This window comes from Eubalaena glacialis, chromosome 13 (assembly GCF_028564815.1).
Source record: "Eubalaena glacialis isolate mEubGla1 chromosome 13, mEubGla1.1.hap2.+ XY, whole genome shotgun sequence".
Lineage (NCBI taxonomy): Eukaryota > Metazoa > Chordata > Mammalia > Artiodactyla > Balaenidae > Eubalaena > Eubalaena glacialis.
In genome coordinates this window covers 79001713-79025889 of record NC_083728.1, presented here as the reverse complement: position 1 = coordinate 79025889, position 24177 = coordinate 79001713, and the positions used below count along the sequence as shown (strand labels likewise).

The window sequence follows — 24177 nt, the reverse complement described above, 5'->3', positions numbered from 1 at the left end:
CCGAATCCCCTCATCTCCTACGCCCGGATCCGCAATTGCTCCTCTGGTTTCCCTTTTTGGCCCCCCCCACCCACCCCCCAACTCCAAGTATCTGGTCTTTGTTCCCTGAACCCTTGGTGGTCTGCTTTCTGCCCGCCCCCCACCCCCCCCCCCGCCCATCCTCCACCTCCCCCAGCCCCCTGGCTCCCAGTATCATGTGTGCAGATACCCTTTCCCCATTCTCCCTCCCTCAGACTTGCACCTCAGCCCCCCTCCCACCATCCCTTTGGCTCAGCACCCCCCAGTACCTCTGACCCACTCCCCCCAGGGGATGGACAATGAAGCAGGTGGAAGGGGGAGGGGATGGGAAGGAGAGACCCCCAGAGATATCAGTGCAGGGGGTAGAGAGGGGGGAGGCTGGCTCAAGTCCCTGGGCAGGAACCCCTAGTCATGAGGTGGGGAACCTGGCCTCCTGGCAGGGGTGAAATGAAGGCCTGAGGTCCAGGTTCCTGATGAGTCCTGGGGGAGGGTGGGGGGCACCCAACTAGCTGTCCTTGAGAAGTAGCTTCTCCTCTGGGCAGCGGAAGGGGCCAGGGGGCCCGGCGGCTGCCAGCCGGGCACAAGCTTCAGGGGAGAGCTGGCGGCAGGAGCGCAGGTCTAGGCGGCGTAGGCGCGGGCAGCGGCGGAACAGCGGGAGGCAGTGGTCCGTGAGGCGGTGGCAACCTGGGGATGGGGCAATGGCAGCTGAGACCAGGAAGGTGAGTAGCGGGTAGGCACGGACCACAGGGACCAAGAGGTTAGCAGGATGGACAGACAAGGGACCACACTTACCAGCGAGGTTGAGGTGCACCAGGGTCTCTCGGAGCGGGGAGGTGGGGGCTGTGAGGAGGTGGACGCTGGGATCCCCAACGTGGGCGCAGTGGCTCAGGTCCAGGGCGCTCAGTTGGGGTGCGTGGCGCAGCAGAAGCCGCAAGGAGGCATCCGTCAGCTCCAGGCCGGCCAGGCGCAGCTCAGCTACCCCCTGCAGCCGCCCACGGCTCTCCGTTTGCCCTGGGCAGGCAGAGAAGAGGTCAGTCTCCTGGCTGCTGCCATCCCTGCACCAGCTGTGTCTCCACACTCATCCCTCACCACCCCCTAAACCTGCTCCCACTATAAGGGAACCTCAACTTGCATTCTCTACATGGCTCATGGCTTGCTCTTCTCCCCCAAACACACACAACTCGACATCATTTCATCTGTCCAGTGCTCACACTGCCTCCTCAAGGAGGCCTTCCATGATTACTCCACCTGAAACTATAACATTCCACATACTCAAACCCCTTCCCTGCACTTTTCCCTCTTTTTCTCACCATCTGACATATTATATATTTTTCCTCTCATCCCACTAGAATGTCACTTCCATGAAGGCAAGAATTTCTATCTGTCTTGTTCTTGCTCTGTGCCCAGGAATTGGGGCATAGGTGCTCAATATGTAGTCACTCATCCAACAAATGACATCCCCGACGGAACTGCCATCCCAGCAGGCTCCTCTGGCACATCTCTCTCCTTCCATGATCAGTGGAGTCCCCATCTGGATCCCTTCACCACTGGGGCGACACCACTCCTGCCTGAACTCCTGCCCCAGCCTCCTCACTCACTCATCCAAAGAGAGCCATTCTCAAATGCAAATGGGACCACATCCCTCCTCTGCTAAAAACTTTCCAAGGGCACCTCAAAGAAGTCCAATCTCCTTGGTAGAACATTCCAGTTCCTACAAGGTCTCACCCGTCTCAGCTCCAAACTCCTCTCTCTCCCCGCCAAATACTTGGGCCAAACTCCACAGGGGACCCTACCTCAAGAGATTGTGCCTGGGGCCACCTGCGCTCAATCCCCTGCCTGGCCAGGGTCCCTGGCTTTCTGGTCCGAGCTCAGAGGTCTCCTCTTCCTCTCTCTCCGGGGTAGAAGAGCACCCACCCCTTATCTCTGCACCCAAAGCTTTCCATTTATTGTATCTACCACAATCCTGCATTTCTGTTTTTGGTTTTTGTAACTTCATTCCCTTGGTACACCAGCAGCCATTGCTTGAGCACGCACCGTGGGCCAGGCACCAGCTAAGTGGCTGCCTGCCCCTAGGCCAGCGGCTCTCCAACTGGAGAGGCTTCTGCATCTCCCTGGCAGCGGGCCCCACCCCCAGAGTTTAGGGAGTCTAAGGTGGGGCCTCAGAGTTTATTTTCCTAATATGTTCTCCAGGGAATTCCCTGGCGGTCCGGTGTTTACAACTGTGCGCTTCCACTGCAGGGTTCGATCCCTGATTCGGGGAACTAAGATTCCCGCATGCCGCCTGGTGTGGCCAAAAAAAACCAACCCAAAAATACCAAGTTCTCCAGCGATGTTGAGCTGCTGGTCCAGAGACCACACTTTAAGAACCACAGCCTTGGGAGACAAGTTCTCTGATCATCATTCCTGTTTACAGATGAGAAAACGGAGGCTTCAAATCACTAAACAATCTATCCAAGATCTGAATTAACAGAGCCAGGACACCAGGCCTTCTGACTCTAAGTCCAAACTCTTCCCACAGCGCTATCTGCTTCCCAGACACCAGCCTAGCCCCTAAATAAACTAGATTAGATGTCACAAAGTCAGGAAGCTAGCCTACACAAGTGTTCTATGGTGTCTGCATAGTGCTAAAAATTTTCTTAGTGACTGATGCTACATAAAAGGACTTTTTTTTTCTTTTTTTTCTTTTTTTTTTTTTGCCACTCCACGTGGCTTGCAGGATCTTAGTTCCCCGACCAAGGATTGAACCTGGGCCCTCAGGAGTGAAAGCTTGGAGTCCTAAGCACTGGTTTGCCATGGAATTCCCAAAAGGACATTTTTATAAAGAAATTTTTGATATGGAGCTTTTCCTTGAAAAATTGTCAGCTCTGTCATCACTGGGCTACCCCTTTCACCTGATGATGAAAGCTGCATGGTGTACTCCCTAACGTCCTGCACCAAGCCCATCACTACTGTAACCTGCCAGGCCAACAAGTCTGTGGGCACCTGACTTGGCAAGCTCTGAATTCTACCTCTTTTTTTTTCTTTGAGGAGCTGAGAGCCTGGAAAGGGGATATATCTGCAGATGCCCTCAACCTCGGGCCACAGCTAAGAGCCAGTAGAGGGAAGCAGAGGAAAGAGAGGTCACGTGTGGCTGGGGCGGGAGAAGTGGGCATCAGGGAGGATTTCACTGAGGTGGGCCTTTGAGCATTTGAACATGTGGAGAGGGAACATGGAGAGAAGCGTAGCTGGGCAGAGAACAGCAGGGGCAAAAGCAAGGAAGTAGGAAAACTTTCAGTTTTGCTCCAGGAATGCTGCATGAAGCCAGGGAGCCAAGATGATAAAAGTGGGTGTAAAGTGCCAATGAGAATTTAGGCCTTGGAGGCCTGGACAGCTCACCTTTGCAAGCTCCTGAGAAAGGGGCTTAGACTGAAGTGAATTGAAGCAGGAGGAGATGGAGTCAGTCTGCCAGACAACCGGCACTTTCTCACGTCATGGAACGCACTGTTCCCAATGCTCAGTCCAACTCCAGTAAGAGTGGGCAGTGGGTGGGTGCTCAGGTCTGGCTCTCAACCCCTCTGGGCCTCTGGGGCCTCATCCAGAAAATGGGAAGAATCCTAGTTCTTCCTCTACTCCCCTTCCAAGACTGCTGTGGAGGAGTATGGGGTGGGAGGAAGGGAGCCATGAAAGAGAGCTGTGAAAGCAAGGTGCTGGGGTGAGCGGACGGTCCTCACCCTCACAGAGCTTAAGAATCTTGTGGGAGGAAACAGATATTAATCAAATCATTTCACAACTGTACAGTGATATGCTGGGAGGGGACTGTTCTCTAGAAGAGGGACTGTAATCTCAATGGGGGATAAGATCATGGAGGGCTTCTAGGAGGAAGTGACATTTACGCTGAGGCCTGAAAGACGATTAGGTGTTCATCAGGTGAAGGAGGATAGAGCATTCTAAGCAAAGAGGAGTGGGCAAAGGCCCTGGGGCTGGAGGAAACTTGGCAAGGAGGCTGAGGTGGCTCAAGTGTAAGGACACCATAGGTCAGTGGGAGCCAGACCAGCCTTTATCGACTGTGGTAAAATACTGATCTTCATCCAGAGACCACCAGGGAGCAACGAGAACGAGTGTAGAGCATGGGGTGACGTGGACAGATCTGACCTTCTGGATAGTTCCCCAGCTTCATTATGGAGAACAGACTGGTGGGGGCCAGAGAAGATGCCGTGAGTATCCCATCTCCCGGCTAGAGCTAGACAAAGAGCCCCAGGCCTCAGCATCCCCACCTCACACCTCCGTATGACCCCCAAAGTGACCAGGCCTGTGCTCACCTGACCAGCCTCAGTTCCCAGCATCCTCCTTTGCCAATATGGTTCTCACATCTCATAAAACTGTTTATTCCTGCCTCACACTCCCTGGGAAAACGCTGTCCCTTTCAGGACTCAGTTCAAATAGCACCCCCTCGAGGAGGGCTTCTCTCACCGCCCTCCTGCCCACCACCCGCCCCCCTGACCACAGCTCTCACCATGTCACGCCATAACCTTCTACTTCTGAGTCTCTTCTGCATGACTGGGGTTCCACCCGGGTGGGGAGTGGGTCTGACTCAGTTTGAGGTCTCCAGGGCCCTACACAGGGCCGGACCCAGAACTATGTGTGCCATAAAGCTGACTTTACCTGGCGGGGGACCTGGGCCTGACCAGGGGAAGAGGTGGCTGGTCTGACTTGGGAAATGAAACTACCACCTCCACACAACCTCTCAAGTCAACTGGCTCCCTCTTTCTGCTCTGTTCCCTCAGGAAAATCCTTATCCTTTTACTGTAGAACAAGAGGATCGAGGGGCCAAATCTGTTGCTCAGTCATATTTTTGCTGGGTCCACACATGAATTTTAAAAGAATCTGAATTAACTACCATCATTTAAAAACCAGGATATTTCACAGAAAATCCTTATTTCTGGCTCCTCTTGACAAATGGAACTGACCAGCCACACTGGGCCTGCATTCTTCCACAGCGGTCACTGCTGCTCCCTCTGGCGAAGGCTCTCCAGTAGTGCCCGCCACATCCAGAGACTTCACTCACAATCCCCTGGCTTCTCCCAGAATTCTGTGTCATCCTCCTGTCCTATATTGTGTTTCACCCCATAATCATCTTCCCCCTAGAAGGCAGGGGCTACATCCTCCTCCTCCTTTTCCCTCAGCTCTGATCACAGGGCCCAGCACACAGCAGGAGAGTGAACGAATGAACAGTGGCCAAGCAGGGCCTGTCTACTCAAACTCATGTGTCCTGTCCTTTCTTCAAATCCTTTAATACCCAGCAGGAGTCAGAAGAGACCTTGGAGGCCTCATACCCCCACCTTGTCCGACCCCTTCTACAAAGGAGCCAACAGAGGCTGCACCTGGTTTGGTGTCTGGCGGAGGCAGCAGCAGCTCTCGGAGCTGGGAGTCTTTAACATCCTCGATCCAGCGGAGGTCCAGGAGCCGCAGGGCCGGCAGTGGGGCTGAACCCAGGGCAGAGACGGAGAGCCAGGAGCAGCCAGAGAGCACCAGCTCCTGCAGGCCTGGGGGGCGTCGGGAAACTGGTGCTAGGAGGACTCCGTCCCAGGTCTGTCCCCCTCCTCCCCCAGTCCCGCCTCACCACCCGGCACTACCTTGCAGTCGGTTCAGAAGCCACATGAGCTGCTTCTTGGAGACACCTGTCCAGCTGAGGTCCAGAGCTCGAGGCTGGCGACGAACCACACCACTAAGCATGGGCGGGGTCAGTGACTTCCGCCGGCTCAGGTCCATTCGAGGCCACAGACGCTTGTCGTAGCACCTGTCGGCCACAAGGGGGAGACAGAGACCTCAGTCCTCAGCTCTCAGGGAGCCCACAATTCCCCAGCCCCATGCTAACGGGTTCACCCCAGCTCTCTCCTGGTCCATACAAGATAGCGGGGAGGGCAGGAAGCCCCAGGACCCAGGCCAGGGGCATTGGGTTCAGGGGTCAATTCCATCACTAACTGGATGTGAGACCTTGGGCAAGTCCATTCCTCTCTCTGAGCCTCAGAGGCCTTGTAGAGATGACAGTCCAGACTCAGCGTGCCCACAAGGTTGTTCTAAGCTCAAATGGGGTTACTATAGTTAGCGGGCCTTACAGCTGCTAAAGCGTTCTGCCGTTCTGCCAAAGACACACGCACCCTCCCCTACACACTGTATTTGATGGAGCCCCAAAGAGATCTTTCGGCAGCTCCCCATCCCCTACCTTGGGCTTCTTATGGTGGCTGTGGGCACTTCTCATCCTCTACTAATTTCTGCCCTTGATCCGCATCTGCCCATCCTGAGGACCAGCTGCCCAAGGCTTGACTTACAGCCCTAGTCTCTCTCTTTGATTACTGTATCCCTCCAACTAGAATGGAGGCTCCACAAGGGCAGCCCTGGCTTCTTCCCCTCAGCAGCCCCAGTGACCAGAACCGGGCCAGGTGCATAGTACATTACCTGTTGCACATCTGTTGCATGAATGGATGATGCCAAGCCAGTGTGAACCACTCAAAGCTCCCACAGAGCACCCCCTACAACACACCTCATTTATGGCTTCCCATTTATTCACTCAGTCAGTGTTTATGGAAGGCCTAGGAGGTCCCAGGTATTGAAACCACAAAGACGAATGGGGCCTCAACAAAGTGAAACAGGTTTGTTTGATCCTGATCCCAGCATTTCTGAGAGCCTTGACTAGTCCAACATGCAGAGACCTGAAGAAGGGCTTCCCAAACTTATTTTACCAGGGAACCCTTCCCCATCTCTCCCAAGGTCATCTACTAATACTTTGTAGTACACTGAAGTTCCTCAAGACTCAGTTTGAAAAGTTTCTTCTAGTACAGTAGTTCAAAGCCATGTCAGGAAATTACCACTGGGCTAGATGAACTGTGTCAGAAGCAGCAGGGGTGAGGAGGGATGCAGGAAGCTGTCTCTTACCTCCCTCCCAGCCCCCATTCTGGAGGCTTTCCCTTCAAGAAGCCCTGGGCTGGGGCAGTGATGCCCAAACTCTAGTCATTCGCTATCCACTCATCTGCAGAACATGAATTTATGTTTAAATTGATTCCCCTCTTTGAACTTAAAACCAGTATTGTTTCACATAAATATGTTAACCTTAGAAATAAACACCATAAAAACAGGCCAGGGTTACTAAATTCTAGCTAGGTGTTGCTGTGGCTTTTGGCTACCATCTAAAGACTATTTTTATTAAACAGGGAGATAAGTATTAGAAAGGTGTTAAAGGTATAATAGCGCCCAATGGAGAGATTTCCTTTTCAAAACTATCAATAATGGAAGGATTAAGCCATGTTTTTGTGCCACTTACAACTGCCAGGCACACTCCGGAACCCCGGGTGACATTTTAGGGAAAGCTGCAAGCACAGACACTAAGGCTTCTGCCCCTAGGTCCTGCCCCTTTTCTCCATCTTACTCCATCCAAAATCTCTCTGCTCACTCCGACCCAGTCTTGAGTTCCAGCTCAACTGCCGCCACCACCTTGAAGCCCTCCTGTATCTTCCACGGCTAGAAGGGAGCCCTTCCCCCTGGAGGCACACACAGACCACCAACTGTTTCTATATCGTACTTCACAAGAGCCAGGCCAAACCACCTGCCCGCCTATAGACACACGCTGTTTGGTGCCAACACATTTTGGCACATGTGTGACTGACAGAAATGCCAACCACCCCAGATCACTCAGGGCTTAGCTCCAGTGCTTCCTCTTCCAGGAAGTCTCTCCTGACTTTTCCTGGCTGTAGCTAATTTGTCCCTTTGCCCTTAGATGACCAGAACACTGGGTTTAAAGCTCAGAGTGGCAGCCAACAGTCACTGAGGGCCCTACTAATACTAAGTGTCCAGGCATGGAACAGTGAGAAAACAGGGGGGTGACAGCTAAGTCCACAGTAACTGAGGCAACAAGGGGCATGATAAGAGTCAATGAGAAACTGGGAGGGGGAGCTTCCCAGGGAGACAATGCCTGATCTGAGACTTTAAGGAAGGCAGTAGTTAGGGCTTCCCTGGCGGTCCAGTGGTTAGGACTCCGAGCTTCCACTGCAGGGGGCACGGGTTCGATCCCTGGTCGGGGAACTAAGATCCTGCCTGCCGCGCAGTGTGGCAAAAAAAAAAAAAGAAAAGGAAGGCAGTAGTTATTCCGGTGAGGGGAGGAAGATGATGTGAGTTCCAGATGAGGAAGAACCAGTATCCAGGCCCAGTGCACAGAGAGAAAACGGAGAGCTCTGAGAACCCGAGGCAGCAGGAACAAAGGGCAATTCATCAGCTCCCCTGAACGATGAGGATGACGATGACAGTGACTCTAGCACGAACATCTAGTGTTCACTGAGGGTTTACTGCATTCTGTGCACTAAGCATTTAACCTCACAACAGCCCTAGGAGGTAAATACTAGTCTCCTTTTTCGAGGTAAGGAAAATGAGGCCCAGGGAGGTTAAGAGACTTATTCAACGTCCCACAGCTATTAGTGGTAGCAGAGCCAGGTCGTAAACCAGGCTCGTTTGGATCGAGAGCCTGAACTCTGAAGTGGAGAAGAGGCAGGGGTGAGGCTAGAGGAGGCCCAGGGTAGGGGTGCCGTGGCAAGGAGGGCTGGAATGCCAGGCTGGACGGCTGTGGCCATAGAGCTCAGAGGTGAGGAGTGTGAGCTGTGGGGATCTAAATCCCAGCTCTGCCACCTCTGTGCTTTGAGTGACCTTAGGCAAGTCACTTGCTCTCTCTGGGCCTCCGTTTTCCATACCATAAAATGGGGTAAAGGCAGCACTTATTTCAAAGGTTTGCTGCAAAAATGAAGGGAGAGGAAATTAACTACACTTCCATTTTTTTTAAACAATGATTGAAAAATATTAAATGAAAGATGTTAAAAAAAAGAAGAAGGGAGATAGTGCAGGACCCTTCTGAAAGGGCTTCTCTAAAAAGAAGAAGTGTTTAGTGCAGTCGCTGTTCGTGTCCAAATGTCCAACAGGACCGTGGAAGTTCGTTGTGAACGTGACAGGGAGCCATAGCCAAGTTCTTTCTAGATTAGAGAATGACACTTAGGCAAGAGGTCAGAAGAAGTCTGAGGCCAAAGCATACATCAAGCCAGGGGAGGTAGAGCTTGATGTCCAAATGCCTCACCCCATTCCCTTTCCCCTTGACTCAACACCCCTGACCAAGTCAGCACCCTACTAAGCCCACCTCCAAATCCCCAAATTCGAGTGCAAAACCTCCCTCCTGCAGAGGCCCTCTGGGGCCACAGAGCCAGACCAGCCCAAACTACCACCTGTAAGGAATGCACAGCCTCCGGGCTCCAACCGAAGACAGTTCTTCCTTCTCAGCTCTCTGGGCTCCCTGCTGCCACCGCTGTCCTCCAATCTGTCCCCCTCTAAGTCTTTACTCCTAACCCCAACTGCCTTGAACCTGGGGTCTAGTTCCTTCCTTGCTCATTTCCTCCGAAGTCCCAACCCTCTTCCCTGCGACTCAGCAGCTCCCCCGGGCCTTGTCCACCCGCCCGCCCTCCGCTCGCCTGGGCAGATCACTCTGCCGCCCGTTTCCAAGAGAAGATGGAAGGCACCAGACAGGAAAGCCTGCAACCTCCTGCTCTCCCACCTACAAATTTCTATCCCACTCCACCCTACCTCTTTCCACACTCTATCCTGATGTCCTCACTTTCATTCATTCACTCATTCGACAAGTGTTTTTTCAGTACCTACTGTGTGCCACATATCTTAGAAACGAGGGACACAGCAGAGAACAAAGAGATCAAGTCCAACCTCAACTCCAGGCGACCTGGCTCCAGTGCCCTCACCCCCATGTAGCACAGCCAAAGATATCAACACCTCCTTGTAGCGAAATCCAACTGCCACTTCTGGTCCTTGGCCTCTCATGACCTCTCGTCAACACCCGACCCTGTTCATCACTCACTCCTTCCTCAACCTCTCTCCTTCAGGACACACTCGTGCCCTCGATCTCTCTCTGCCTGTTCTTTCTCTAACTCACAAATGCTGACATTCTGATTTCTGCCCTCTTCCTTGAAGTCGCTACCTATAGGTTAAAAACTCCCGAACTTGGATCTTTCTTTTAAGCATCAGACCTGTACATCCAGCTGCTCTCTCTCCTGTTTGTTCCTGACTGGCCCAAAGGCCTTTCAGACCAGACACGGCAAATCTGAGCTCTTGGCTTTACCCCGGAACCTGCCCCTCCTCAGTATTCCCAAGCCTGGGCCATGGCATTGCTGCCCACCCAGGCTCATGGACCAGAAACTCAGTTGAGAGTCACCCTGCTGCCCCCACAGCCATTCAGTCACCAAATCCAAGCCATTCTGCTTCTTAAAAAGTTCCCAACTCCAGTCCCTCCTCTCCATCCTCACTGCCCCTGCTTCTGTGCCTAGGCTGGCCCTGATGAAGAGGCCTCAGAAGAGCCTCCTGACTGGTCCCACGGTGCCCCCCCCAGGCCCTTGCTCCACCTTCCCCTCATCCTTCTCATCAAAAGCCACTACTTTATTGAGTGTTTAGCCCCCTTCAGGTACTGTGCTAAGTGTTTTGCAAGAACCACCTCATTTTATCCCTACAAGGTATTGATATGAACCCAGACTACAGACAGGAAAAGGGAGGCCTTGATAGGTATAGCTATCCACCCATGGCCGTTTCATCCAGGAAGTGCAGGAATCACAGCTGATGAAACCCATGGGTGCCAGACTCCAGGGCCCAAGCTGGAAACCACCATCCAGTCCAGCTTCTGTGCTTCGTCCACCTCCAGTCACAAGTCTCCCTTTGAGGCAGAAATCGGGTCCTCTTCAAGCTCTGGATCCCAGTGCCAAACACAGGGCTGGCCCTGATGAAGAGGCCTCAGCAAACATTTCCTCAATTATTACTTGGGGCAAGGGTGGTGATCCCCAGCAACTGCTATAACTATTTGCTTCTATGTTGCAGTTTGACTGGGAGCTCTTCAAGGGCACAGATCTGTGTTCTGAGGATGTAAAAGTCTGTGCTTTCAGTAAATATTTGTAGCTGAGTGAGTAATAACGTTTGCTGTTAAGGCACTGAGAAGTTTCTCTTTCCTAAGTACTGTCCTCAATTTTTTATGTATATTAGCCTACAAAAACACTAGGAAGTAAATGTCTTGGTCCCCCTGGTTTAACAGATGAAGAAATTGAGGCACAGAGAAGTTAAGGAACTAGCCTGATAACATACAGCTCATCAGAGGAAGAGTAAGATTCACCTACGGGTAATTTACCTCCAGAGCCTACCTTCCTCTCTTCTTAGCTCTATAGCTTCCACGGAGACCAGAAAGTATGAACAAGCACCCCAAAATCCTTAGGAAAAGGACTGGGGTTTGAGGTCAGCCACTAACTGCACTGTGCTTTCAGGTGTCCCTCATTCCCCCACCTCGCAGGGCTGTTAATATGAGGAACACATCAGCTAATGTTTGCCAAGTGCCCAACAGGATGCCTGGCCCACAGTAAGGGCCTGGGAAAGAGTCTGGATTTACTCATTTAATAAAATGTTTTTTGAGCACCTACACTACCCTTTGTCCTGTGCTGAGAACATAAAGCTAAAACAGATACAGTATCTGCCCTGAACAGTTTCATGGGAACATGAAAGTGAATTAAGGCTTGTCAACATGCAGAAAGCCTCTATGTGCTCTTTTGGTGGAGGGCGGGGGGGTACAGATGGAGGAGTGTTGTAGGAGTTTGATGGAGAGGCAGGAGGGTTGCCAGGGGCAGGACCAAAGAGGAAGACCAGGGGTTTGGGAGGATGACCACCATTTCTGTAGAAAGAAGACTCAGAAAGCAGTGGGGAGATGGGAGGAGGGTAGGCAGAGGGTGCTGGTGGTGGCTCCGGGCCACAAAGAAGTTCCAAGCCATATCAGGAGGCCCAAATATGGCTGCCTCTGGGAGGACAGAGGCCACTCGACAAAGGGCTTTCTTATGTGTAAGTGCGACCAACAATGAGACTGTCCTCAGCAGAGGGAGGAGAAAAGCAAGTGAGATGATGCAGGCAGAGCAGTCAGCACTATGCTTGGCACATACTAAGCACTCATAAATGACAGTGATTAAGAGGAAAGGTTCTGGAGCCAGAAGGACTGGGCTCAAATTCCTGGTTCCTCTGCTTCCTCTCCACATGACCTTGACCTCAGCTTCATCTGAAGAATGGGATAACAGTACCCACCTCACAAAGTTGTGAGGGTTCAGTGAGCTCATATATAAAAAGCAGCCTGTACACAGTCAACATGGAAGTACCACACCGCAGTACGTACATCCTACAGAAGCATTATCATTACACGAACAAGGCCCAGGGAGGCTCCGGGATCTGTTACAGGTCACACAGCAAGCGAGGAGCGTGTGGGCAATGGAACCCAGGCCTGACCAGGCCACTCACCAGCGGCTCCAAGTCCGGCAGACTCGCATGCAAATGCATAGCTCTCGGGGCCCGAGGTGCTGGAAGACTCGAAGCCAGGCGGCTCGGGGCAGGGGGTGGTCGGATCCGGCAGCCAGAGGCAGCGTGTCGGGCTCGGGGCTTCGAGGTGGGGGCCGCACCACGTGCCGCTCCAGCTGTGGGGGCCGGGGCGGGGGGGCGGGGCCCAGGGGCCAGCTGAGGAGGGGCCCCCCACTGCCAGGGCGCACAGCCCGCCGCCCCCCGCGGTTCTCCTTCTCGCCTGAGCTGCCCCGGGCTGGCCGTCGCCCATTCCGGGCCTCCCCAGGAGCCTCATCCTCACTCAGGGATGTGCCTGACGAGTCGGAGTCCGAGTCGGAGTCTGACGAGGACGAGGAGGTGTCAGGCACCCGCTCCAGCAGCTGGCACATCCGCTTGAAACGCTCTAGCTTCTCCCTCTGGGGTGATGGGGATGGCACCGCCGGGCCCTCCGCAGAGGCCAAAGGCGGCTTTGGTTTCTGCGGGGAGAGAGGAAGGCTGTTCTAGGGCCTGGCACATTCCTCCCCACCCCCTATCCCTGAGGAGTCACCAAGGGATGAATGGCCCGAGGGACAGTCCTGAGTTCCAGCCCTGACTCTGCTCCTGAGTGACGTGAGGCCTCAGTCAAGCCATGGCCCTCTCTGGACTTTTCACTTTCCTTATCTGTCACATGAAGGCGCTGATCCAATGAATTAAGTCTTATGGGTCTCACTAGCTTATGAGTTTCCAAAAGCAGTGAGGTGTGGAGAACAGTTACAGGTCTAGTTTTGAGTACTGGCTGGGCTATCCATTCTCTGACAATGGGAAGCCCCTTTCTCATCATCTACAACATGGAACGCTGGACCAGACAATTTCAAGTGTCTCTTCAATGATGTGACAGTAACAATGACTGTCTGGCCCTGGGTGGAGCCTCCCATCCTGACTCATGACATCCTCACAGTGCTGGGATGGAGTGGGCAACTTGGGCCACTCTTTTTAGACATGAGGAAACTTAGGCTCAGAGATTATGGGACTTGCCCAAGGTTACAAACTGATAAATGGCAGAGGCAGAATTTGAACACAATCAGGCAGACCCTGGCATTCAGTGTGTCAGTGCAAAGTGACATCTGAATTCTAGCTTTGCTGTGTGACCTTGGACAAGTCTTTAAACCTCTCTGGGCCTTATTTCCCTCAAATCTAGTACATTTTCAGTTTACAAAGCTCGTTTACTTTAATGTCATTAAACAGCTCGGTGGCATAGATGGGGTAAGGGAGGTAGTATCATCTCCATTTCACTGATGAGGAAACTGAGGCTCAGAGCAGCTGACAAGTTGCCAAGACCAATCAGGGAGTCAGTGGCTGAACAGGGATTTGAACTCAGTTCTTTCCCCTTTAAGGTCTGGAAAGACAAGGCAAATGGATCAGACGATACCCCAAGGGTTCTTGGGAAATCCGGGGCTCTTGTGGCCTGGCCCCAACCCACTCTCCCCCTCCACTCTTCCCAGGGGCCCAAATGCCCATCATGGCCAAGTGGGGCTGGGGCAGGACAACGTAGGCAGGAAGGGACAGATTTCTGTCTTCAGGGTGGAGGGTGGGGCACGGAAAGGTGGGAAGGGGAGGGAGGAGGTCCCCGGCACACCTCCCAGTTCTCGGGAGGGAGCCCAGGGTGGCAGGACGAGAAAGCCTGGCTCGGATTCAGAACCCTGGGGGGCAGAAGGCCGGGGCCGCCTGGGTCCGATCCTCGGAGGAGGCAGGCGTCTCCACCCACCTTCTTCAGGTGCCTCTCTCGGCCTCCTTTCACCTACCAAGGCAAGAAGGAGATAGGGGGAAAGGGAGAGACGCCATTAGCCCCGCACTGTCCACAAAACTAAGATCTATGCTCTCCTCTTAGACTACAAATCCCAGAAGCCCCCAATCTCAGGGAGAACTCTGAGCATGCTCACCTTGTAACCAGTGTCTTGGCTCACTGAGCATGCTCTCATCTCCTCTTTCTTCCCCCTCAGGCCCTTTCCAGCCCCTCCTTCCTCCTCTGCAGCAGCTAATTTGAGCATGCTCTCTGCCTCTTCCCTAAAGCACCCAAAGCTTCCCTGTCCAGTGCCATTTGCCTCTCACCTGTACCTCTCCACCATACTGAGCACGCGCCATCCTCCCACCAACAACTCCTGAACTACATCTCCCTACAATCTCTGGGGGAAACCCATGAAGCACTATCTCCCAGGGCCCCCTCCCCTCCAAAAGGAACAGGACTACAGCTCCCAGAATCCCTTAGGCTGGACCTAGTGAGCATGCTCCCTGGCTCACCTTTTTCCTTGGGGTAGGGGGCTCATTCCCTGCCTCCCTCTCCTTTCTTTTGGGGGGCCCAGGCACGTCCTCTGGGGGGGGCCCAGCAGGTAGGGGACCCTTGCGCCTGGGTGGGGGTGGTGGAAGTGGCGGCTCCTCCGTCAGCTTCCATCCACTCCCCAGGCTGGCGCCCTCCTCGCCGTTGTCAGCCCTGCGGCGGCCTGGTCCCTCACCTGAATCCTGGGGAGATGGAAGCTGGGGGTGAGGTTCTGCACAGATCCCCAACCTCCCACCTACCCAGAGCCTAGCACCCAGACAAGCCCCAGCCCCTACCTTGCTGGTCCGGCCTTCCTGGGTGCAGCGAGGGCACTCCCAGCAGTTGGGGATCTCTGCATTGATGACACCCTCAGCCTTCCCCATCTGCAGGCAGAGGGCAGGAAGTGGATGTCAGGTGCCAGCAAACTCAGAGGCAGCCTAGCCCACCTCCTTGCTCCCCGACAATCTGCCCTACCCCAGCCTCCAGGGTCCCCAGGGCCATCACCTTCAGGCAGCCAGGGTGGACGATCTCGTTGCAGATTGTACACTCCATGAGGCTCAAACCAAATTTCTCTTCCTCTCCCTCCACTGTGTCCTCCTTCCCAGCCTCCCCACACAAGAGGCATACAGCTGTGTGTGGGAGCACAGGCTGTCGGGGGAGAGGGGGCGTCAGGGACCCCAAAAGCAAGCAGCAGGAGAAAGACCCTTCTTTCTGGGGATCCTGGCCAGCTGCTGGATGAGGTTCAGAACCCATTGGCCAAGCTGGGTCAAATCCTGAATTTGCTCCTTTTTGGCAGTATGACCTTGAGCAACCGATTTAACCTCCTTACATCTCTGTTTCTCCATCTGTAAAATGGGGCTAGGAATTTTTTTCTTGCAAAACTGTCATAAAAATGAGATAATGCAGGAAATGTAGTTGATACATAGTTATTACTGCTGTGATCCTTGCATCTGGATCCAGGGCCTTTGTGACCCTGAAATTGTAGCTGGCTTTGGGAAAGGAAGAAGACTATAGGCAAACGTGACAATAATACCCAGAGAGGGCTGGACGGAACACAGCAGCAGCTTGGGGTGATTCTGAGTTTGCTCAGTGAGCAGCGCAAGGATTGCCCTGGACCCCACAATAAACCCGGTTTTGGCAAGACCCCTGGGAACACTAAAGGCAGCTAGCTGGTCCTAGAAAAAGCAGAGTGGCCTTCAGACAACATGACTTTGGAAAAATCAGTGGTAATATTGAGTCATATCAAGAAGGTTGTGAGGCAGGCTCAAGGAAGCAGCAGGTGGGGAAGAAGGAAGGAAAGTGAGGCAAGGGTTGGGGGAGAAAGGAGGAAAAGGGAGGGGCTGTGGGGTAAAGCGACCAACAAGGCAAGAGTGGCTGCAGGAAAAAAGGGAGGTGGCGGCATGAGGGGGACACAGGATGCAGCTGGCTCCTCATGGCTGCTGGGGAAGGACCACTCTCTGGAGCCCTGGGAAGCTCAAAGGATGAGGAAGCTGGGAGGAAACCCACGTTTCTTGGATACCTACTGTGTGCTGGGCCTTGTAGGAGGTACATTCATATCCATGCTGTTTAAACCTTTACAACTCAGCAAAGGAAACATTTCACAGAGAAGGTACCTTGAGGTTCAAAGTGATTTGCTCAAGGTCACACAGCGGGTAAGACTGGCCTCAAATCCAAGACCACTCTAACAGGTGAAAAGGAGGCCAAAGAAGGCAAAGACCTATTCACAGGGCCAGCTCTGGGAAGGGGTACTAGAGGGCCTGAGCTTTCTATGGGTCTGTACCTCTGAAAGTTGGGAAAAGCGTGAAGGTACAGAGTGGGATGGATTCTTCTGTACACCCTAACACTGGCCCCAGCTTGAAGCTGAGGACAAAAACGGGCCTGGCGAATATTTGAACAAGCCAGTGAATGAATGAGTGAACAAACAGCTACTTTACATTACACTCTAAGGAGTCACCACCAGTCACCCAGAAAGGCGCTGGGGCTGGCTGGGGAAAGGTGCCCGGAGCCCCAGGAGTGCCCGCTACGGCGGGGGCAGAACTCACGGCAGTGCACTGCCGGAGCAGGCACGACTGCTTCATGCGCCCGGGCCCCCCAAACTTCTTCATGTCTCGGCAGAAGTGGCAGTCCCCGCACTCAGTTCGCACACAGGCCCGGCAGCGGCGGCAGCGGGTTCGGCGTCGGCGCGCTCCGGCCCCCGGCCCCCGGCTGCTCGACGACATTGGGGGCGTCAGCAACGCCGAGGGCTGTGGGTGGAGGGTGGCAAGGTCAGGGGCCCACTGGGGCCCTGGCCGGGGAGACTCCTGGCAGCTTCCCCCACTCCTAGGCAGCCAGAGCTTGGCTTCCTACCCAGGGAGACAAGGAACAAGGAGGTGTCCCTCCTGCAGGGGGTGAGGGGAAGCACTCCGTCTAGGCAAGGCCGCTCTCTCCCTGAAGCAGCTCACCCGGGCCCTCTGGGATCCCCGAGAACTGGCTTCCGGAGCTCACTCCTGCTCTGACACTTCATCGTGCCCCCCTGCCTAGGCCAGGGAGGACGAAAGGACACTGAGAGGGACATGGGCCCTCTCCACTGACATCCCCACAGCAAAGCTCCTTGGAAAGCCAGGGGCTCCTTGTCTGTGGAGTTACCTTAGACAGGTCCCAACTATTCCCCTGTTACCCAAATGTGCTCCAGCCCATGCTCTCCCCAATCTAAAATGCCCCAGATTTAGCTCCCAAATACCCACAGATTCCTGGGTGGAAGCTCCAGACCTTTCCTACTCCCTCTCTTCTCTCTCTCATAAGCTATTAAGACCCAATCTCTCTTCCCCTAAAATCTAGATTTCCTCACCGGATTCAATGGTATCCTTCTTCCCTAACCCAGTCCCTAAAGAGTCACTGTGTTGCCCAACTTCCCAGTGCTCGGAAACCCTCCCTGAGATGCTGCTTCAGAGCCCCTCCTCAGCCAAAATCTCAACTCCTCTGCTCCCCACAGAGCTCCGCCTGCTCTAAGACAGCCTCCTCGTGGGTCTCTCAGGTCAACCTGGGCAATCTCCCAGATTCCCTGGGATTCTCGAATCCAGCCTGACATCTCCACAGAACTCAAGATGGGCTCAGTCCTACATGTGCACCCCCCCGCCCAGCTTCCCAAGCTGCTTTCCACCCCTAATTGTCTAGAATCCCTTGGGCTCCCCTTCCCATGGAAACCAGATCCTCCAAGATCCCATACAGACTCAGCGGGCCTGGAGGGTCTCTTTATGGCCAGAGTCTTACCCCAGCTTCCCCCTTTCCAGGGACTTCCAGACCCATCCATGGGGGGAAGGGGCCCTCCAGCGCTCCAGGGGAGGGGCCTTGGAGGGCGGCGACGCAGGCGGGGATGGGGGTCTGCAAGGGGAAGCAGGGTCTAGGAAGGAAGGCCAGTTCCCCAAGGTTGAGAAGTAACAGGAAGGAGGGTTGGAGATGAGGAGTTTGGAGCAAAGAGAGGGTGAGGCTGGGGGCGGGTAAGGTAGAGAGAGGCCGGGCTGAGGATGAATGGGACTGGGAGCTGCCCAGGTCTGGGGGTGAGGAGGAGCCGCATGAACCCACCTCACACGTGTCCCGGGAGCCATCTCTCCCTTCTCGGCAGCTCCCGGCGGGTCGGCGGCCATCGGCGGCGGGGGGGCCGGGCGGCACGGGGCGCGAAACGCTCAGAACGCCGGGGTCCACGGCCCCCCGAGGGCGCTCGGCCCCTCCCTCCGGCGGAGGCCGGGACGGCGGCGAGTGGAGATGGGGGGCGCCGGGGGCGAGGCCCTCCCACGGGCTGCGGCGCGGCCCTTCCAGGGGGAGGTCCTGCTCTGGGGGGCTTAGTCCTTCAGCCCCCCCAGGCCAACGGGGGCTCCTCGGGCGCAGGGTGCACAGCTTCTGCCCGGGCCCCACTCAGTCCGGGGGTCCGAGTCCCAGCTCCCCTCCCCCCACCCCGCCCCGCCTCTCCCCGGCGCCCCCGGCCCTTTAACTGGCCCCTTCCCGGCCCCCACGGCCCAGGGGTCCTGGGCCAGGCCTGGGCCCCCCACCGTTTCCGGGGTTCAAGCCCCGCCCACCGCCGGTTCCCGGGGAGGGGGGGGTCCCTGTAACCTGCCCCCCTCCCCTGGGCCCGCCCCTGGCCTGCGGCCCCCTGCCCGACTGCTACGGGGCGAGCAGAGGGGGGTGAAGGAAGCTGCTCGGCCCCGCCCCCCCAGCCTGCGCGCGCCCCCGCCCTCTCCCCCTCCCCCCAGCGCGCGACCCTCCGGAGATAGGGATTTAAATAAAATTTGAATAAATCCCCTTCCTCAAGCAGGAGGCTGGAAGGAAAGGATGGAAGGGGGCAGGAAAAGGGGGAGGGGGCAATTGGGGTGTCTCAGCCCCCCTGGTCCCCCGGCCCCGCGCTGCTTCGGCCCGGGGCCCTGGCCGCCTCTCTCATCCCTCCCGAGCTCCTTCCTCCTTCCTCCTCTCTTCCCCCTCCCCTCTCTCCTCCTTCCCTCCTCCTTCTCCTCTTTACTCCCTCCTTCTCCCAGAAGAACCCCGCCCCCTGCCCCCTCCTTCCCCCACCACCTCCACTTTCCAGGACTAACACGCGCAGGGCACGACGGAAGTCGTGGTCCTGCGGACTCTGGTGCCACCGTGGGAACAATGGGACGCTGGGGCCAGCGGGGACTACAAACAAGATGGCGGAGGACGTGCCAAATCGGGAGCCGAGGGTGCCGGGAGTTATAGTCCGGTTGCCCCGAGGCTCCCCGTTGCAGAGCATAGGGCAGCGGGAACGATGACTACAAACAACATGGCCTTCTTCCCCGGCCCGACCTCCTTCCCAGGCACTCACACGCCCTCCTGTCCACAACCCTCCGCGTGTGTGGTACCTGACGGGAGTCGCAGTCCATCTGCTGCCTTCCCGTTGCCATTTCTACTCGTCAGGAACAATGGAAAGGTGAAAAGGAACGAGGACTACAAGCAAGATGGCGGAAGAGGGGCGGACACCTGACTAGTAGTCGATCTTATGAGGTGTGATGGGAATAGTAGTTTCTTAGCCTTCTATCGTTCCTTAAGAATGGCGGAACCAGGAGGATAAGGAGACTACCATAAAGATGGCAGGCTACCTAGCCTCTCCCCGTCGCCTCATTCTACCACCTTGGACATCTCGCCCGCCTGTAATACCGAAATCCCCATCCCGTTGGCGCAGAGCCTGACGGGAGTTGCAGTCTTCCCTGCTCCCCTCTATTATCTTCGGTCGAGACAATGGAAGGGGAAAGGGGCGGGGGCTACCAGCGAAGATGGCGGCCGAAGGAAAGGGGAGACGGCGACCTGGGATTTGTAGTCCATGCGCTAAGGCTACTCCCTGCGGAAACGGGGGAAAGGACTACAATAAGATGGCGGTCTATCACTCGCCCTCTGCGCCAGTGCCTGCTGGGGGACGTAGTCCCTTCCTTAGCTCTGCAGAGAAAGGACGTGGGCTGTTGAAATATGCATCACGGCAGACACGCCAAATTGAGAGCGGACGGAAACAGAGGGTCTCTTTCCTTCTCTCCCCACCACCCCCTTCTGAACGACCTGCCGGGAAATGTAGTCTCATGCCTTCACTCGCTAGTAGCGGGGGAGAATTTATGTCACCAGTGGGGATCAATGCGGGTGAGAGAGAAAGACGTCCGGGCGATCCAGGAATATATAATATCCGCCTCCCCGTGTGGCGAGGACTTCATCTTTCGGGGGAAGGCTCTTAAAGGAAAGCAACAGAAATCAGTGTTGTCGCGACAAGGGAGGCGTGGTTCTTGCCGAAAGTACCGTTACGCTGTTGTCCCTTGGAAAGCTTTGGCGCCTCACACCCGATGCTTGTTCCCCCAAACCTCAGAGAGTCGGTAGCTTCCAAGTCGTGAGAGCTCCAGGGGAAAGGCTCTGGAGTCATACAAAATCCCCGCCCCTTCTTGGGAAGTCACCAAACCTCGATTTTTCTCATCTGAAAAATGGGGATAACGATACCTACCTCGAAGCAGAGTTAGGAGTGTTAAGACACTGTTCACGAAAATGCCCAGCTCAGGGCCTGACACGGGGCACGTGTTGGTAGTTCCTTTTTCGAGGTCCCTTCCAGCCCAGCTGTTACGGGATCCCAGGAATCCATCATGCCGCAAGGAGTTAGCTCCTGTGAGAAGAAAACCGTGGCAGGCAGTCTACCCCATCTTGAGCCGCACCCCCTCCTCCCCCACCGCTCCTCATCTGGGTCCTCCTGTGTCCAGTACCGAGTACTGCTCCCAGGGGGCGCCCATTCTCCATTTGACTGAGGTCTTACAAACTGACCAGATTCCTCAACCTGAAGTTGTGGGCGCTGCAAATCGCCCAGCCAGTTTTGGAGGCACCTGCCCTCACCCAGACACCTCAGCTGCCAAAGCAAATGGGACTGCTTCCTACCTCCGTGCCTTCTTACCTGCCTTCTTGATCTTCCTCCTCTGCCTGGAAAACAACTCACTTTTGACCCCTGTGCTTCCCCCCTCTCTTCTGTGTTTGAGAGGAGAGGGTTAGAGGGCCCTGCGGAAGACTTGGTGGGTGTGGTTTTTCTGTCAGGAAAGTTAACACAGGCCAGTGTGATGTGAAGTCCTAAATTTGCAGGGACTGGCCTCAGGATGAACTGAGACTCCTTCTAGCTCACACTTTATCAGTTAGGAAGTCCTTGGCTCCCAAAAGATTATCTCCTCTGCGTCCTCACTGCTCTAGTTTGGGTTTGCATGATTGCCTCAGGGCTTTCTCTGGAGCCGGTCCCTCTGCCTGTTAGGCCCTTCCCCTCCACCCTTCCCACTGCTGCACCCAGTTAACTGTTCATCCTTCAGGTCTCTGTCCCAGTGAAGCCTTCATGTGTGTAATTCCCAGATGAGGTTCATTTGACTCTTCCCCTAGATTATAAGCTTTATGAAGAACCCATCTCATATGTGCTTTCAGCATCTCATTTGATCCTCATAAGAATCCTATGAGGTAGAATCCCATTTTATAGATGAGGAAACTGGGAATGGATGTGTGATAGATAGAGCTAGGATTCAAACCCAAGATTCCAGAGCCCATCATCAGAGCAACTACAGCATCCGTCAACTGATCAAATCCAGCCCCTTTGTGTGTTAAGTTTGGCAGAGCAACCACAAATTTCTCCTTTCACTTGAAATCCAGCAACACTGAGCCTGCATTCCTTGAACAAGAATCAGCTGGAGGGACTTCCCTGGTGGCACAGTGGTTAAGAATCCACCTGCCAATGTAGGGCACACGGGTTCGAGCCCTGGTCCAGGAAGATCCCACATGCCGCAGAGCAACTAAGCCCGTGAGCCACAACTACTGAGCCTGCGCTCTAGAGCCCGCGAGCCACGACTACTGAGCCCACGTGCCACAACTACTGAAGCCCGCGCACATAGAGCCCGTGCTCTGCAACAAAACAAGCCACCGCTTCAATGAAATGAAGAGTAGCTCCCGCTCGCCGCAAGTGGAGAAAGCCCGCACACAGCACCGAAAACCCAGTGCAGCCAAAAATAAAGAAATAAATTTATTTTAAAAATAAAGAATCAGCTGGAGCTGAACAGTTGGCTTCCCATTTTGGATAAGACATGTACTCACAAGATCAACACAGTCCCCATCCAGCTTGCTTCAGTCCTAACCTAAGCACTATTGGCCCCACTTCATTAACTGAGACACGAACGTAAGCGTACTGAAGGTCAAGACCATTTTTTACGCTGTGTAGAGCACCTCAGTGCCAGGCGCTGGGCCTGCACCCTCAGCTGGCTGGGTAGGGAGATGGCTGAGTGAGACTGCATACAGAGATAGAGGAAAACTTTTACTTTTCACTTTATAATTTACTCTGCAGTTTGACATTTTTACCATGAGCAGATATTATTTATATATACTTAAAACATGAGTTGAAAATACTATAATCCAGCCATGTTGACATTAAAATATAGTGACTTCAGACCTTCTCAGACATAAACAAACTCAAGGTATATAGCACCCAAGAGCCCCTTTTCATTTGTACAAAAATAAGGTTTGTCTTCTTTTCTTTTTTAATTTATTTATTTATTTATTTATTTATTTTTGGCAGTGTTGGGTCTTCGTTGCTGCACGCGGGCTTTCTCTAGTTGCAGCGAGCAGGAGCTACTCTTCATTTCATTGAAGCGGTGGCTTCTCTTGCTGTGGAGCACTGGCTCCAGGCGTGTGGGCTTCAGTAGTTGTGGCACGTGGGCTCAGTAGTTGTGGCTCGTGGGCTCTAGATCGCAGGCTCAGTAGTTGTGGCGTACGGGCTTAGTTGCTCTGCGGCATGTGGGATCTTCCCGGACCAGGGATCGAACCCGTGTCCCCTTCATTGGCAGGCAGATTCTTAACCACTGTACCACCAGGGAAGCCCTAAATATATATTTTAAAGAATGTAAGTGGCAGACTTGACATTTCTCCAAAAAAGATATACAAATGGCCAGTAGCACATGACAAGATGTTCAACATCATTAGTCATTTGGGAAATGCAGATCAAAACCACAATGAAATACCACTTCACACCCCTTAGGATGGCTATTATTTAAAAACAAACAGGGACTTCCCTGGCGGTCCAGTGGTTAAGACTGGGGCACAGTTCGATACCTGGTCAGGGAACTAAGATCCTGCATGCCACGCGGCATAGCCGAAAAAAATAATAATAAAAATAAAAACAAACAGAAAATAAGTGTTGACAAAGATGGGGAGAAATTAGAATCCTGTGCATTGCTGATGGAAATGTAAAATAGTCCAGCCACTGTGGATGACAGTATGGTGAGCCCTCAAAAAATTAAACATTAATTTAATGTGTAGTTAATGTTTAATTAATTAATTAATCAAACATAGAATTACTAGGGACTTCCCCAGTGGTCTAGTGGTTAAGACTTTGCGTTCCCAATACAGGGGGCATGGGTTTGATCCCTGGTTGGGGAACTAAGATCCCACATGCCAAAAAAAATAAAATAAAATTACTATATAGTCTAGCAATTCCACTTCTGGGAATTGAAAGCAGAGACTTAAACAGATATTTGTACACCCAGGTTCATAGCAGCATATTCACGATAGCTAAAAGGTAGAAGCAAACTTAAGTGTCCATTGATGAATGAATGGATAAATAAAATGTGGCATATATGAATATCACAAGGGGATATCATTCAACCTTAATAAGGAATAAATTCTAGTACATACTACAACGTGGATGAATCTTGAAAACAGTATGCTAAGTGAAGCAAACCAGACACTAAAGGACAAATACTGTATGATTCCACTGATATGAGGTCCCTAGAACAGCCAAATTCATAAAGACAGAAAGTGGAATGATGTTTACCAGGGCCCAGGGGAGGGGGAATGGAGAGTTAGTGTTTAATCGGTACAGAGTTTCAATTTGGGAAGTTGAAAAAGTTCTGGAGATTGATAGTGGTGATGATTGCATAACATTGTGAATGTACTTAATGCCACTGAACTGTGCACTTAAAAATGGTTAAAATGGTAAATTTTGTGTTATGTGTATTTACCACAAC

At 53.7% G+C, this 24177-nt stretch overlaps 1 protein-coding gene across 2 annotated transcripts; it reads right to left on the bottom strand.

Moving 5' to 3' along the window:
• Positions 1-251: 251 nt before the first annotated feature.
• On the bottom strand, positions 252-18626 carry FBXL19 (F-box and leucine rich repeat protein 19). 2 transcript variants are annotated; one of them, XM_061209552.1, is made up of 11 exons: positions 18242-18626; positions 16723-16923; positions 15185-15328; positions 14977-15063; positions 14665-14883; positions 14003-14164; positions 12352-12863; positions 5631-5794; positions 5379-5540; positions 811-1029; positions 252-702 (listed from the first exon to the last, which is right to left on the bottom strand). In XM_061209552.1, exons 2-11 carry the CDS (start codon positions 16897-16899, stop codon positions 524-526), a joined length of 2025 nt encoding a protein of 674 aa, XP_061065535.1. In that variant the 5' UTR covers positions 16900-16923; positions 18242-18626; the 3' UTR covers positions 252-523. The 2 variants fall into 2 exon arrangements, with proteins under 2 accessions (XP_061065535.1, XP_061065536.1); XM_061209553.1 differs by having other exon boundaries at positions 14132-14164.
• Between the last annotated feature and the right edge of the window lie 5551 nt (positions 18627-24177).